Genomic DNA, 16,030 nt, shown 5'->3' on the forward strand with positions numbered 1-16,030 from the left:
TCATGTTTATTATGGTGGTAAACTGGGTACGCTTGTTTATTGGGAAATTGAAAACGGTTCTAGTCTTTTATATACCCAGACCGAGCTGTGGGCCGAAAAAGAGATGTACGCCAGCAAATGCACTTGGTGATTTTGCCGTAGACCTTTATGATAACGACCTGCCTCCATCCAGTCTAGCAGTAATTTGTGCTGGTATACCAGCCGGACTGTGTATAGGAGATGATGCTGGTTCTTTGATTGTGGACAAGGAGCTGTGGGGTATAGTGTCGATGAATTTTGAATGTGATTCTAAAGATAAACCTTTGATTATGACGAACTTAGCATTTGTCAAAGAGTGGATAGATGATAATTTATTTAAACTAATATGTAAATGCGGTAGTATTTAAGATAAGAATCAAATCTGAACAATAGTTGAATAAGAACTGTAATAAAATTGATTGGTTATGTATGTAGTATAATTGATCTGAAATTGAAACATAATAAAGGGAGAACTAAACTGTAATAGAACTAAACTGAACAAGAATCAAGGTTAGAGCGCCGAACAAAACTGAACTAGAACTGATCTAGACCTGAACTAGAACTGATCTAGACCTGAACTAAAACTGATCTAGACCTGAACTAGAACTGAAGTAGAACTGAACTAGATCTGAAACTAGAACGGAACTAGAACTGAACTAGAACTGAACTAGAATTGAACTAGAATTGAACTAGAACTGAACTAGAACTGAACTAGAAACTGAACTAGAACTGAACTAGAACTGAACTAGAAACTGAACTAGAACTGAACTAGAAACTGAACTAGAACTGAACTAGAACTGAACTAGAACTGAACTAGACACTGCTGAACTAGAACTGAACTAGAACTGAACTAGAAACTGAACTAGAACTGAACTAGAACTGAACTAGAACTGAACTAGAACTGAACTGAATGCACTAGAACTGAACTAGAACTGAACTAGAACTCTGAAACTAGAACTGAACTAGAACTGAACTAGAACTGAACTAGAACTGAACTAGAACTGAACTAGAACTGAACTAGAACTCTGAACTAGAACTGAACTAGAACTGAACTAGAACTGAACTAGAACTGCTGAACTAGAACTGAACTAGAACTGAACTAGAACTGAACTAGAAACTGAACTAGAACTGAACTAAACTGAACTAGAACGAACTAGAACTGAACTAGAATGAACTAGAACTGAACTAGAACTGAACTAGAACTGAACTGGAACTGAACTAGAACTGACTAGAAATGAACTAGGACTGAACTAGAAACTGAACTAGAACTGAACTAGAACTGAATTAGAACCTGAACTAGAACTGAATTAGAACTGAAGTAGAACTGAATTACAACTGAACTAGAACTGATCTAATTAAATAGAACCAGAAGACTTAAAGGTAACTACTTTGCACCGGAATCATGTATAAACGATCAATTTGGAAACTATATTGTTAACGAAGAACTATGGGTCTTTAGGAATCATGGTATCTAGCATGTGCTTCCGTTTATAAACTTTTGCTTTAATATGCATATATTTTTAGATAAATATATTTTTTTTTATATCCGAAATAAATTATAATTTCAATGGTTAAATTAATGTCTTAACGCCTATTATACTCCTAGAAAATATAACATATTTAAACCCACATTTCGAATATTTTATTTCAAATCAAATTTAAAAGTTAAGTCAGATGTTGCAATTTCTCCTAACACTCATAATTTCAAGTAGTTATTTTCACCTGAATAGCGCCGCCATTAATTTTGCTGAGGATGAACAATTTCCCTTTGAAGTGGTCATAGAGACAGATGGGCCTCGATATTTGTGGTGGTGCTATCATTTCGAAATATACAATTATAACAGCAGCACATTGTATCGATGTCTTAGAATCGAATTATTTAAAGATAATTGCCGGGAGGCACAATTTCGAAGTTGCACCAGTTGAACATGAAGTAGATGCTACTGCTTTACATCCCTTATATAATGAAAGGAATAGAGAATTTGATGTAGCTCTAATAAAACTATTGCAACCGTTAGATCTGAGTGTCTCCAATGTGGACTTAATTGAAATTACAACATCAAGTTATCCATTTGATGCTGGTACAAAAGGAACTCTAGTTTATTGGGAACTAGGTCAAGGTTCAATGCTATATTATGCAGAGGTCGAATTGTGGCAACAAGATATTTGTTTAAATTTTGCCACCGAAAATTATAGCGATATGCCTCCAGCAAGTAATGCGATAATTTGTACTAGCATACCAGAAGGTTCGTGTATACCCGATCAAGCTGGTTCTTTGATTGTAAACGATCAGCTTTGGGGTTTAGTGTCCTGGCATTTAGACTGTGATTCCGAATATAAACCGTTGGTTTTCACTAATCTAGTGTTTGTTAAACAATGGATAGATGATAATACTAGGCATAATTAAATTAACGTATTGTAGGAGTAATAAAATAAATAAAAATAACATAGTTTTATCACTTAAAATTAAAAAAAAAAAACCGATGATATTGAACTATAATAATAGTAGTGAATTAGAACAGAACTTATCTAGAACTGAACTAGAACTAGAAACTGAACTAGAAACTGAACTAGAACTGAACTAGAACTGAACTAGAACTGAACTAGAACTGAACTAGAAACTGAACTAGAACTGAACTAGAACTGAACTAGACCTGAACTAGAACTGAACTAGAACTGAACTAGAACTGAACTAGAACTGAACTAGAACTGAACTAGAACTGAACTAGAACTGAACTAGAACTGAACTAGAACTGAACTAGAACTGAACTAGAACTGAACTAGAACTGAACTAGAACTGAACTAGAACTGAACTAGAACTGAACTAGAACTGAACTAGAACTGAACTAGAACTGAACTAGAACTGAACTAGAACTGAACTAGAACTGAACTAGAACTGAACTAGAACTGAACTAGAACTGAACTAGAACTGAAGTAGAACTGAACTAGAACTGAACTAGAACTGAACTAGAACTGAACTAGAACTGAACTAGAACTGAACTAGAACTGAACTAGAACTGAACTAGAAACTGAACTAGAACTGAACTAGAACTGAACTGAACTGAACTAGAACTGAACTAGAACTGAACTAGAACTGAACTAGAACTGAACTAGAACTGAACTAGAACTGAACTAGAACTGAACTAGAACTGAACTAGAACTGAACTAGAACTGAACTAGAACTGAACTAGATCTGACTAGAACTGAACTAGAACTGAACTAAACTGAACTAGAACTGAACTAGAACTGAACTAGAACTGAACTAGAACTGAACTAGAACTGAACTAGAACTGAACTAGAACTGAACTAGAACTGAACTAGAACTGAACTAGAACTGAACTGAACTAGAACTGAACTAGAACTGAACAAGAACTGAACTAGAACTGAACTAGAACTGAACTAGAACTGAACTAGAACTGAACTAAACTAGAACTAGAACTGAACTAGAACTGAACTAGAACTGGACTAGAACTGGACTAGAATTGAACTAGAACTGAACTAGATCTGAACAAGAACTGAACTAGAATTGAACTAGAACTAAACTAGAACTGAACTAGAACTGAACTAGAACTGAACTAGAACTGAACTAGAACTGAACTAGAAACTGAACTAGAACTGAACTAGAACTGAACTAGAACTGAACTAGAAACTGAACTAGAACTGAACTAGAACTGAACTAGAACTGAACTAGAATTGAACTAGAACTGTACTAGAAATCATCTAGAACTGAAATTTAACTAGAACCTGTAGAACTAAAATTGATTTGGGTAGACACAATCGTGAGGTGAATGAGCTATGGAGCTTAGAATCATGGAATTAATAATGTGATGTCGAAAAGGTTAGTATATAATTTTAAATAAATATTTATATTTGTACTTTTCCCGAAGTAAATTACAATTTGAATGGTAAATTTAATTTTTTATCGTTTATTACATATTTAAACACACTTTTAACTCATATTTCGAATATTTTGCTACAAATCAAAGCTGAAATTCTAGTTGCAATGTTGCAATTTCTCCTCATAATTTCAAGTTTTTATTTTAACTTGAACAGCGCCGTCATTAATTTAGCTAAAGATGAAGAATTCCCCTTTGAAGTGTTAATAGAGGAAAATAGCCTCGATATTTGTGGTGGTGCCATCATTTCAAAATTTACAATTATAACAGCAGCACATTGTATCGATATTTTACGACCGATAAATTTATTGGTAACTACTGGTGTAAACAATCATGAATCTTCACCAATTGACCATGAAATAGATGCTACCGTTATACATCCCTTCTATGATCGCAATACAAGAGATTTTGATGTAGCTCTTATAAAACTTCTGCAACCAATCGATCTGAGTGCCTCCAATGTGAACTCTATTGAAATAGCAACATCAAGTTATCCATTTGATGCTGGTACAAAAGGCACTCTAGTGTATTGGGAACTCGGTGAGGGTGCAGGGCTGTATCATACAGAGGTCGAGCTGTGGCCACAGGATTTATGTTTAAATTTTACAACGAAATATAACTTTGAGATGCCTCCAGCAAAGAATGCACTTATTTGTACTAGCATACCAGAAGGTTCATGTATACCCGATCAAGCTGGTTCTCTGATTGTGAACGAAGAGTTATGGGGTTTAGTGTCGTGGCATTTAGACTGCGATTCCGAATATAAACCATTGGTTTTCACTAATTTAGTGTTTGTTAAGCATTGGATAGACGAAAATACTAGGCATAATTAAATTGATTTATTATAAATAAATTAAATTAATTGAAAAAAAGCAGTTTTGTCATTAGAATTACAAAAAACGGAACTAGAACAGAACTAGAACAGAACAGAACAGAACTAGAACAGAACTAGAACAGAACTAGAACAGAACTAGAACAGAACTAGAACAGAACTAGAACAGAACTAGAACAGAACTAGAACAGAACTAGAACAGAACTAGAACAGAACTAGAACAGAACTAGAACAGAACTAGAACAGAACTAGAACAGAACTAGAACAGAACTAGAACAGAACTAGAACAGAACTAGAACAGAACAGAACAGAACTAGAACAGAACTAGAACAGAACTAGAACAGAACTAGAAAGAACTAGAACAGAACTAGAACAGAACTAGAACATAACTAGAACAGAACTAGAACAGAACTAGAAACTAGAACAACTAGAACAGAACTAGAACATAACTAGAACATAACTGAAACAGAACTAGAACAGAACTAGAACAGAACTAGAACAGAACTAGAAACAGAACTAGAACAGAACTAGAACAGAACTAAAACTAACAGAACTAGAACAGAACTAGAACAGAACTAGAACAGAACTAGAAAGAACTAGAACAGAACTAGAACAGAACAGAACTAGAACTAGAACAGAACTAGAACAGAACTAGAACAGAACTAGAACAGAACTAGAACAGAACTAGAACAGAACTAGAACAGAACTAGAACAGAACTAGAACAGAACTAGAACAGAACTAGAACAGAACTAGAACAGAACTAGAAGAACTAGAACAGAACTAGAACAGAACTAGAAACAGAACTAGAACAGAACTAGAACAGAACTAGAACAGAACTAGAACAGAACTAGAACAGAACTAGAACAGAACTAGAACAGAACTAGAACAGAACTAGAACAGAACTAGAACAGAACTAGAACAGAACTAGAACAGAACTAGAACAGAACTAGAACAGAACTAGAACAGAACTAGAACAGAACTAGAACAGAACTAGAATAGAACTAGAACGGAACTAAAACTGAACTAGAACTGAACTAGAACTGAACTAGAACTGAACTAGAACTGAACTAGAACTAAACTAGAACTAAACTAGAACTAAACTAGAACTAAACTAGAACTAAACTAGAACTAAACTAGAACTAAACTAGAACTAAACTAGAACTAAACTAGAACTAAACTAGAACTAAACTAGAACTAAACTAGAACTAAACTAGAACAAAACTAGAACTGAACTAGAACTGAACTGGACATAACCAAACTTTTTTCTTGCCTGATCCTCTCTGTTTTTCATCGACATTTACACAAAAATATTTTCAAAACATTCTCACACTTGTACGACATCCGTGTGACACCTTCGTCAGTTTTTTTGTTGACTTTTTAAAAGATTGGTCATTAAATTTAAAACATAATTATATTAAAAAACTTTTGTCAGTATATTAAAAATAAAACATAAAATGACAAGACTACAAAAAAGCATTAAATTTAAAAGAAATATTATGATTACTTGACTCAAACCGGTAAACAAATTGGTCACACTCATTAAAAAAAAAAAAAACTTAAACTTAATCACACGAAAACAAAAAAAAACTGGTAGTTTGGCTCATTTAGTCAAGAACGTAATGACTCGGAATAATTATGGTGTAAATAATACTTTTGTATTTAGAAATGTTAATGTGTGAAAACATGTAGAACTTTAAATCATAAAAAAAGATTTAAAAAAAATATGAAAACAGAATTTGGTCAATGAAGAAGGTAAAAGGAAGGAAACGAATAAGAATTGATTCTGAAATGAATTAGAATAGATCAGGAATTAATTGAAAAATTATCTAGAACCAAAGTAGAATTGATTCGTATACATTCAGAACATAACTAGAATTAATCCAGGAATTAATTAGAATTGATCCAGAACTGAATTGTGATTAATCCAGAAGTAATTTCGAACTGAATTAGAGTTGATCAAAAACTGAGTTAGGATTGATGCGGAATGCTATTAGAATTGATATAATTGATTCAGAACTGAATTAGAATTGCTCTAGAACTGAATTAGAATTGATCTAGAATGAAATTAGAATTCAATCTTAATTGATTCAGCACTCAAAAGTGAATAAGAATTTATTCAGGAATGAAATAAAATTGACACAAAATTTCATAGAATCTTTTTAGAACCTTCTAAACCTGCCTTCAAATCCTCTTTAAAATCTTATTTTAATTTACGTTTGGCTTAATTTTTAATTTTGTTAAACATTATAATATTTGCATTTGTAATTTCTTAATTTCACGCCATCTAGCGTTTGTCTTTTTCATAAATTAAGTTGTTAGAAGTTTTCAAAATATTATCTAAATCTGAAAGGCAGAACACAGACGGAAAATGAAAACTGTCATGAAGAAAACCCCAAGGCAGACAAAACATGAAATATTAATGTTTTTAGAACAAGTTTGACATTTAATGCACATAAACTAAGAACAAAGACTTTAAAAATATTAAAACAGAGATGTTTTGTTGTCATGATTAAATTTTTAAATATTTTATATTCTTCATGTTCTAATTAATATGCTCTCAATTTGTTAGTTTATTTAATTAAAAATTAACACTTTTATGATCTCTAGACTAAAAAAAAATTCATCTTAATAATAATTTTTTATGTTTTCTATTAATAAATAGATATCAATTAATTTCAACTTGCATAAATTAATGCAGTTTTTTTGTAAATTAATATTGCCGTAAAATAATATTTTTTTAAAATTTTAAAAAAGCTAATATTTAATAATAACACCAATGTCAAGTGGTTGATTCTGTGGTTGCAATGCGACTGAAATTAAGAAAAAAAATATTGTATGAATATGAGCAATTAATTTTAATAAAACTACATTAAGGCTAGTCATTTTTTTAAGACAAAATTGCGTTAAAATATTTTTATTTCTTTGACATTTAACTTAATGAACTGACAGTGCCCCTTTATCCTATTTTTAGGTTAATTTTTAGGCCTTTGTTTATTAAGCAGAATATTTTTATGCATTCTTTCATTATACCCTACACCACCGTAATAGGGGAGGGTATTGTTATTTTCATAATTTACATAATTCTTACTTTTATTAACTTTTCTAATTAGCAAATTAAAATTATTTGTGAATATGTCAAAACTAACACTCATTTTATGTTTTAGACTGTTTTAATAAACACGGCAGGGAGCAGGGATGGAAAAGGCACTAGAAAGAGCAGGGGGTGGAGAAGGCGGGAAAGGAGGGGGGAGCGGGGGGCCAGGGCGAAAGGGAAACGGGGGAACGAACGAACGAACGAACGAACGAACGAACGAACGAACGAACGAACGAACGAACGAAACGAACGAACGAACGAGAACGAACGAAACGAACGAACGAACGAACGAACGAACGAACGAACGAAACGAACGAACGAACGAACGAAGAACGAACGAACGAACGAACGAACGAACGAACGAACGAACGAACGAACGAACGAACGAACGAACGAACGAACGAACGAACGAACGAACGAACGAAAACGAACGAACGAACGAACGAACGAACGAACGAACGAACGAACGAACGAACGAACGAACAACGAACGAACGAACAACGAACGAACGAACGAACGAACGAACGAACGAACGAACGAACGAACGAACGAACGAACGAACGAACGAAACGAACGAACGAACGAACGAACGAACGAAGAACGAACGAACGAACGAACGAACTAACGAACGAACGAACGAACGAACGAACGAACGAACGAACGAACGAACGAACGAACGAACAAGAACGAACGAACGAACGAACGAACGAAGAACGAACGAACGAACGAACGAACGAACGAACGAACGAACGAACGAACGAACGAACGAACGAACGAACGAACGAACGAACGAACGAACGAACGAACGAACGAACGAACGAACGAACGAACGAACGAAACGAACAGACGAACGAACGAACGAACGAACGAACGAACGAACGAACGAACGACCGAACGAACGAACGACGAACGAACGAACGAACGACCGACGAACGACCGAACGAACGAACGAACGAACGAACGAACGAACGAACGAACGACGAACGAACGAACGAACGAAACGAACGAACGAACGAAACGAAACGAACGAACGAACGAACGACTAACGAACGAACGACGAACGAACGAACGAACGAACGAACGAACGAACGAACGAACGAACGAAGCGAACGAACGAACGAACGACCGAACTAACGAACGAACGAACGAACGAACGAACGAACGAACGAACTAACGAACGAACGAACGAACGAACGAAGAACGAAGAACGACGAACGACGAACGAACGAACGAACGAACGAACGAACGAACGAAACGAACGAACGAACGAACGAACGAACGAACGAACGAACGAACGAACGAACGAACGAACGAACGAACGAACGAACGAACGAACGAACGAAAGAACGAACGAACGAACGAACGAACGAACAAGAACGAACGAACGAACGAAGAACGAACGAACGAACGAACGAACGAACGAAAACGAACGAACGAACGAAAGAACGAACAACGAACGAACTAAACGAACGAACGAACGAACGAACGAAGAACGAACGAACGAAGAACGAACGAACGAACGAAAAAAACGAACGAACGAAAACGAACGAACGAACAAGAACGAACGAACGAACGAACGAACGAACGAAACGAACGAACGAACGAACGAACGAACGAACTAACGAACGAACAAACGAACGAAACTAACGAACTAACGAACTAACTAACTAACGAACTACAACGAACTAACAACTAACTAAACTAACTAACTAACTAACTACTAACTAACTAACTAACTAACTAACTATCTAACTAACTAACTAACTAACTAACTAACTAACTAACTTACTTACTTACTAAATTTGACAATAATTTACATACAGCTGACTTAGTAAGAACTTGTGCTACCGAACACAATTAGAGTTGATCTGCAATAGTATTTGAATCGAACTGAAGTAGATTCGCTTAAGAACTGAATTAGAATTGATCCAAAATTTAATTGGATAAGAATCGGTTCAAACCCTGATTAAAACTGATGCCAACATAAATTTAAAACTAAAACTAAAACTCGTGTTAACATCCCTGCCATTCAACACAAATTTGCATGCGTGCAAGAAAGCAATAAATAAATAACGGTTTTACTGACAAAGGGAGAGACAGTGTTATGCTTACTCCCCGTTTTGTTTACATTAAAACAGTGAGGCCAACTTTAAGTAAATAAACAATAAAGTGGATCATCACTAAACTGGATTAACACGGGAGAAGAGTTTTCACAATAATTTCAAAGTAAAATTTGTGATTTTCTCTTAATTTCCTCCCTGTTTTCAAACAATTTGATAAAGTTTTGAGACTTAATGATTATGTAGGAAAAGCACTTAGTTGTCAGCACTGCCTAAACATAAACACCCAAGCCCATTGCACAGTAAACATTATAATGTTGCAGTTGGCAACATTCCTTCTGCTGGACTAATCATCATGGTTTGTCTAACTCACACAATGCGTTTAATTATTGTTGATTTAAGAATTGTCTGTTGTGTGAAATAAATATTTATATAAATATTTATTTTATAAAAATATGGGTGGAGTTTAGGTATTAATGATTTTTTTTTTTAAATTTTAGTTTGTAGTTGAAAAATAAAACTTTTAAAAAACAACAAAATTTAACAAATTGTTAACATTTTTTATAAATTATTTTAAAATAATGTTTACATTTTAATAGCTATTTTTGTATTTATTTTGTTTAATTTTTAAAAAAAAAACTTGTTAATTTTGCGATGACGTATTTGTTATTTATTTCTGCAACTAGTTGGCCATTTAGCGTTTAACAAATTTTATATATAAATATGTGGTTTAATCTTTAAAATCTTTAAGACTTTTAAGTTAGTTGTTTGCTAGATATAAACGCATTAGAAGTCCAAGGTTAACAAAATATTTTTTATAGTAGAAGAAAAAAATTGCAGTGATTATAATGTTTGTAATGTTAATAATTGTGTAATTAATGTTATCTCTACGTAATTTACGTAAATAAAGTGTTAACCACTAACTAGAAAAAATTATCTCTAAAGATCTAGACTAACGTAAAAAGGCTTCTTTTAAACCATAAACAAAGGTGTAAAACTAACAATTTTTTCCATAAGCTTTAGTTGCTCAAGTTGGCCACACTTTTTTTTTGGAGCTAAACAACAATCTATTACAGCTGATTTTACTTAATTGCCACTGTCACATTAGATTTAATACAATTTAACAATTTTATGGTTTCAGTATTTTAAAGTTTAATTAAAAAATTCAACAGCAACAATGTTAAGTTAAACGCTAAATAAAAGTGATAAAAATCACAGCTTAAAATGAACAGCAAACAAATTTTAAGAAATGACAAAAATAAATAAAAATCCAAGTTCAATAAACTTTCTAAATAAGGCACGAAGAAACATAAATGACAATAGCTTCAATTGTTAAGAAATAAAGATTTTTTTTTTATATTTTTTTACAATTTCGGTTAGGGTTCGTTGAGTCTACAGTTTTTGCAAAGCAAAACTTTGAAAAAAATGTTGTAAACGAAAACAATAACAACAAATAGTGACAACATTTAACAAAATAAAGAAAATAATAATAAAAACATAAAATTACATTAAATGTTTAAAGTTTTAGTTGTTCTTTTTTTACATCAACCGGAAAAAGGAAATGAGTTTTAGAATAACAATCTCTACAAAAAGACAAGAATAATGAAAGTAATTTTTGGTTTGATTTTGAACATAAAACAAACTGAAAAATTAATAATAATAAAAATTGTTTTTTCAAAATAAATCCAAATACATATATTAAAAAAATTTAAATACAAATAATAAACTAGTTCAGTTCTGTTTTAGTTCTGTTCTAGTTCTGTTCTAGTTCTGTTCTAGTTCTGTTCTAGTTCTGTTCTAGTTCTGTTCTAGTTCTGTTCTAGTTCTGTTCTAGTTCTGTCCTAGTTCTGTTCTAGTTCTGTTCTAGTTCTGTTCTAGTTCTGTTCTAGTTCTGTTCTAGTTCTGTTCTAGTTCTGTTCTAGTTCTGTTCTAGTTCTGTTCTAGTTCTGTTCTAGTTCTGTTCTAGTTCTGTTCTAGTTCTGTTCGAGTTCTGTTCTAGTTCTGTTCTAGTTCTGTTCTAGTTCTGTTCTAGTTCTGTTCTAGTTCTGTTCGAGTTCTGTTCTAGTTCTGTTCTAGTTCTGTTCTAGTTCTGTTCTAGTTCTGTTCTAGTTCTGTTCTAGTTCTGGTTCTAGTTCTGTTCTAGTTCTGTTCTGTTCTGTTCTAGTTCTGTTCTAGTTCTGTTCTGTTCTAGTTCTGTTCTAGTTCTGTGGTCTATTCTGTTGTAGTTCTCTTGTCTAGTCTTATAGTCTCTGGTCTATAGTCCGTCTATAGTTCATATAGTCTAGTCTATAGTCTAGTCTATAGTCTAGTCTATAGTCTAGTCTATAGTCTAGTCTAGTAGTCTAGTCTAGAGTCTAGTCTAGAGTCTAGTCTATAGTCTAGTTATAGGTCTAGTTCTATAGTCTAGTCTATAGTCTAGTCTATAGTCTAGTCTATAGTCTAGTCTATAGTCTAGTCTAAGTCTAGTCTCTAGTCTTCAGTTCAGTGTCTAATCTACATAGTCTATTCTATAGTCTAGTCTATAGTCTAGTCTACAGTCTAGTCTATAGTGTAGTCTATAGTGTAGTCTATAGTTTAGTCTATAGTCTAGTCTATAGTCTAGTCTATAGTCTGGTCTATAGTCTAGTCTATAGTCTAGTCTATAGTTTAGTCTATAGTCTAGTCTATAGTCTAGTCTATAGTCTGGTCTATAGTCTAGTCTATAGTCTAGTCTATAGTCTAGTCTATAGTTTAGTCTATAGTCTAGTCTATAGTCTAGTCTATAGTCTGGTCTATAGTCTAGTCTATAGTCTAGTCTATAGTCTAGTCTATAGTCTAGTCTATAGTCTAGTCTACAGTCTAGTCTATAGTCTAGTCTATAGTCTAGTCTATAGTCTGGTCTATAGTCTAGTCTATAGTCTAGTCTATAGTCTAGTCTATAGTCTAGTCTATAGTCTAGTCTACAGTCTAGTCTATAGTCTAGTCTATAGTCTAGTCTATAGTCTAGTCTATAGTCTAGTCTATAGTCTAGTCTATAGTCTAGTCTATAACCTAGTCTATATTCTAGCCTATACTCTAGTCTATAGTCTAATCTGTGGTCTATAGTTTTTTCTATAGTCTAGTCTATACTCCAGTCCATAGTCTAATCTACATAGTCTATTCTATAGCATGGTACTTTAGAACCTAAAAAAGTACTCTTTTTTTATAAGTTAGTACTATTTATTTTAAAATTTTGCTTTAACAGTTGCTTATTAAGTTACTTTTTGATACACTTTTCTCATGTTGACTTTGCACCTGTTTTAGTTTTTTCTCATTGTTTTCATTTTTATTTTATTTCCTATTCATTTTTGAGATAAAATATTTATAAAAATTGCACGTTTGTTTTCTTTTTTTTATATTTATTTTATTAGAGATTTTTCTTTTATTACTAATTTGTGGTTTAGTTTTGAGAAATCAGTTTTATATATTTTTTTGCTTTTGTTTATTTAAAAAACTTACAGCTTATTTATGTTAAGAAAATAACAATAAAAACAATGATAAAATGATAAATTGCAATATTTTATAATAAGTTAAAAGAAAGAGCAAAAAAAAAAAAAAATCACACAATAGCAGACAAATATATGGCATGCAAAATATTACCAAGAAAATATATGTATGAATATTTTTTTTAAGCTTGGAATTTAATAAGCTTATTAATAAAAAACTTTCATTCTAACCATACTTTAAAGTAATTCCCATTCCTCTCTGTCTCAATGAGTCTCTAACAACAACCAACTTTCTCTTTCTGTTTTTTCTATCACTTTTCTTTATAACTTCCTTTCCACTTACTCATACTAATTGTGCGGTTTCCTGTGGTGACATTTTAATTATGTGACACATATTCATATTTCCCACTGTTTAGTTTTGAAAAAAAAAACTTATTTTGTTTATGGTTTTTTCATAAGTTTTGTAATTAATATGCTTTGAAAACTAAAAGTTATGAAAATATGACAGATGCAGGGATTGGCCGAGTTGCCACAGTAATTGGAACAAGTTTGTTTAATCACATTGATCAAACTAGCACAAATTCAATTTCAGTTTCTCACCAGAGAAACCAATAAACTCCTCAGAATATCACACATTTAATAATAATTTAACAAGCTCTTAAAGTTGCAATTTCTTTTACACATAAATCTCCGTCATAAAAGTTTAACTTTAAACCTAATATTTTTCATTAACCTCAAAAGGATTTTGCAAATAAAATTAATTGCATTAAAATTACAAAACCAAAAACACCTTGTTATTTGTTTAAAACATTTCCACAGCACAGTTAAAAACCATATAATATGCATTAACCTTTTGCCCAACAAACGACCTTTTTTAAAAAACAACACTTAAACCATGTTTAAGCTGCTTAAAAGTATTGCTAGCAAATCGCTTAACAAATCTGGCAGCACTTGTTGGGCATTACAAATCAGTGAGAGATTGTTTTTTTTCGCATTAAATCTGATTTAAATAAAAAACACACACAATATATAGGTTTCCCTTTACAAAAAAGATGTCACCGTTAAAGGTCGTGAAAAAATGTATATGAAATACATAAAAAATGCAAAAATAACAAAATGTTATAAAGATAGAGAAAAGAAATAAAGGTTTTGCTAGAATAACTGAAAATGTAGGTTCAAACAAATGTACGACAGGTGAGTTAAATTTTAATTAATTAAAACCTAAACCTAAATAACTGAAATAAAACATTTCTTTATAAATTAAATCTAGATTTATAACTAAAGTATTTTAATATTCTTAAAAGTAAACTAGATATTTCACAATCTAATCAAAACATAAGGGGATTTATATTCCCTTAATCCCCTTAATAATCTATATATAAACTAGTCTATAGTCTAGTCTGGAGTTCAATCTAGAGACTAGTCTAGAATCTAGTCTAAATACTAGTCTTTAGTCTCGTCTAGAGTCTAGTCTAGAGTCTATAGACTAGACTATAGACTAGACTATAGACTAGACTATAGACTAGACTATAGACTAGACTATAGACTAGACTATAGACTAGACTATAGACTAGACTATAGACTAGACTATAGACTAGACTATAGACTAGACTATAGACTAGACTAGACTAGACTATAGACTAGACTATAGACTAGACTATAGACTAGACTATAGACTAGACTACAGACTAGACTATAGACTAGACTATAGACTAGACTATAGACTAGACTATAGACTAGATTAGAATATAGACTAGACTATAGACGAGACTATGGACTACAATAAAGACTAGACTATAGACTAATCTATTGACCAGACTATAGACTAGACTATAGACTAGACTATAGACTAGACTATAGACTAGACTATAGACTAGACTATAGTCTAGATTAGTCTATAGTCTAGTCTATAGTCTAGTCTATAGTCTAGTCTATAGTCTAGTCTATAGTCTAGTCTATAGTCTAGTCTATAGTCTAGTCTATAGTCTAGTCTATAGTCTAGTCTATAGTCTAGTCTATAGTCTAGTCTATAGTCTAGTCTATAGTCTAGTCTATAGTCTAGTTTATTGTCTATCTATAGTCTAGTCTATAGTCTAGTCTATAGTCTAGTCTATAGTCTAGTCTATAGTCTAGTCTATAGTCTAGTCTATAGTCTAGTCTATAGTCTAGTCTATAGTCTAGTCTATAGTCTAGTCTATAGTCTAGTCTATAGTCTAGTCTATAGTCTAGTCTATAGTCTAGTCTATAGTCTAGTCTATAGTCTAGTCTATAGTCTAGTTTACAGTCTAGTCTATAGTCTAGTCTATAGTCTAGTCTATAGTCTAGTCTATAGTCTAGTCTATAGTCTAGTCTATAGTCTAGTCTATAGTCTAATCTATAGTCTAGTCTATAGTCTAGTCTATAGTCTAGTCTATAGTCTAGTCTATAGTCTAGTCTATAGTCTAGTCTATAGTCTAGTCTATAGTCTAGTCTATAGTCTAGTCTATAGTCTAGTCTATAGTCTAGTCTATAGTCTAGTCTATAGTCTAGTCTATAGTCTAGTCTATAGTCTAGTCTATAGTCTAGTCTATATTCTAGTCTATAGTCTAGTCTATAGTCTAGTATAGTCTAGTCTATAGTCTAGTCTATAGTCTAGTCTATAGTCTAGTCCATAGTCTAGTCTATA

At 32.5% G+C, this 16,030-nt stretch overlaps 2 protein-coding genes across 2 annotated transcripts; both read left to right on the plus strand.

Moving 5' to 3' along the window:
- Positions 1–1,807: 1,807 nt before the first annotated feature.
- LOC119606797 (trypsin-3-like) lies at positions 1,808–2,425 on the plus strand. Its single transcript, XM_037960392.1, has one exon. It carries the CDS (start codon positions 1,808–1,810, stop codon positions 2,423–2,425), a length of 618 nt encoding a protein of 205 aa, XP_037816320.1.
- Positions 2,426–4,005: 1,580 nt separating this feature from the next.
- Positions 4,006–4,747, plus strand: LOC119606802 (hypodermin-B-like). The gene has a single exon (XM_037960395.1). It carries the CDS (start codon positions 4,022–4,024, stop codon positions 4,745–4,747), a length of 726 nt encoding a protein of 241 aa, XP_037816323.1. The 5' UTR covers positions 4,006–4,021.
- Positions 4,748–16,030: the final 11,283 nt, after the last annotated feature.

The sequence above is a fragment of the Lucilia sericata genome, unplaced genomic scaffold (genome assembly GCF_015586225.1).
Source record: "Lucilia sericata isolate MDLA Ls3-8-SP2 unplaced genomic scaffold, ASM1558622v1 Contig000624F_arrow, whole genome shotgun sequence".
In the NCBI taxonomy this organism is placed as follows: domain Eukaryota; kingdom Metazoa; phylum Arthropoda; class Insecta; order Diptera; family Calliphoridae; genus Lucilia; species Lucilia sericata.

What these genes read in the sequence shown, in the direction of transcription:
- LOC119606797 (XM_037960392.1), top strand. Translation starts at nt 1,808, where the DNA reads ATGGGCCTCGATATTTGTGGTGGTGCTATCATTTCGAAATATACAATT.
- LOC119606802 (XM_037960395.1), top strand. Translation starts at nt 4,022, where the DNA reads ATGTTGCAATTTCTCCTCATAATTTCAAGTTTTTATTTTAACTTGAAC.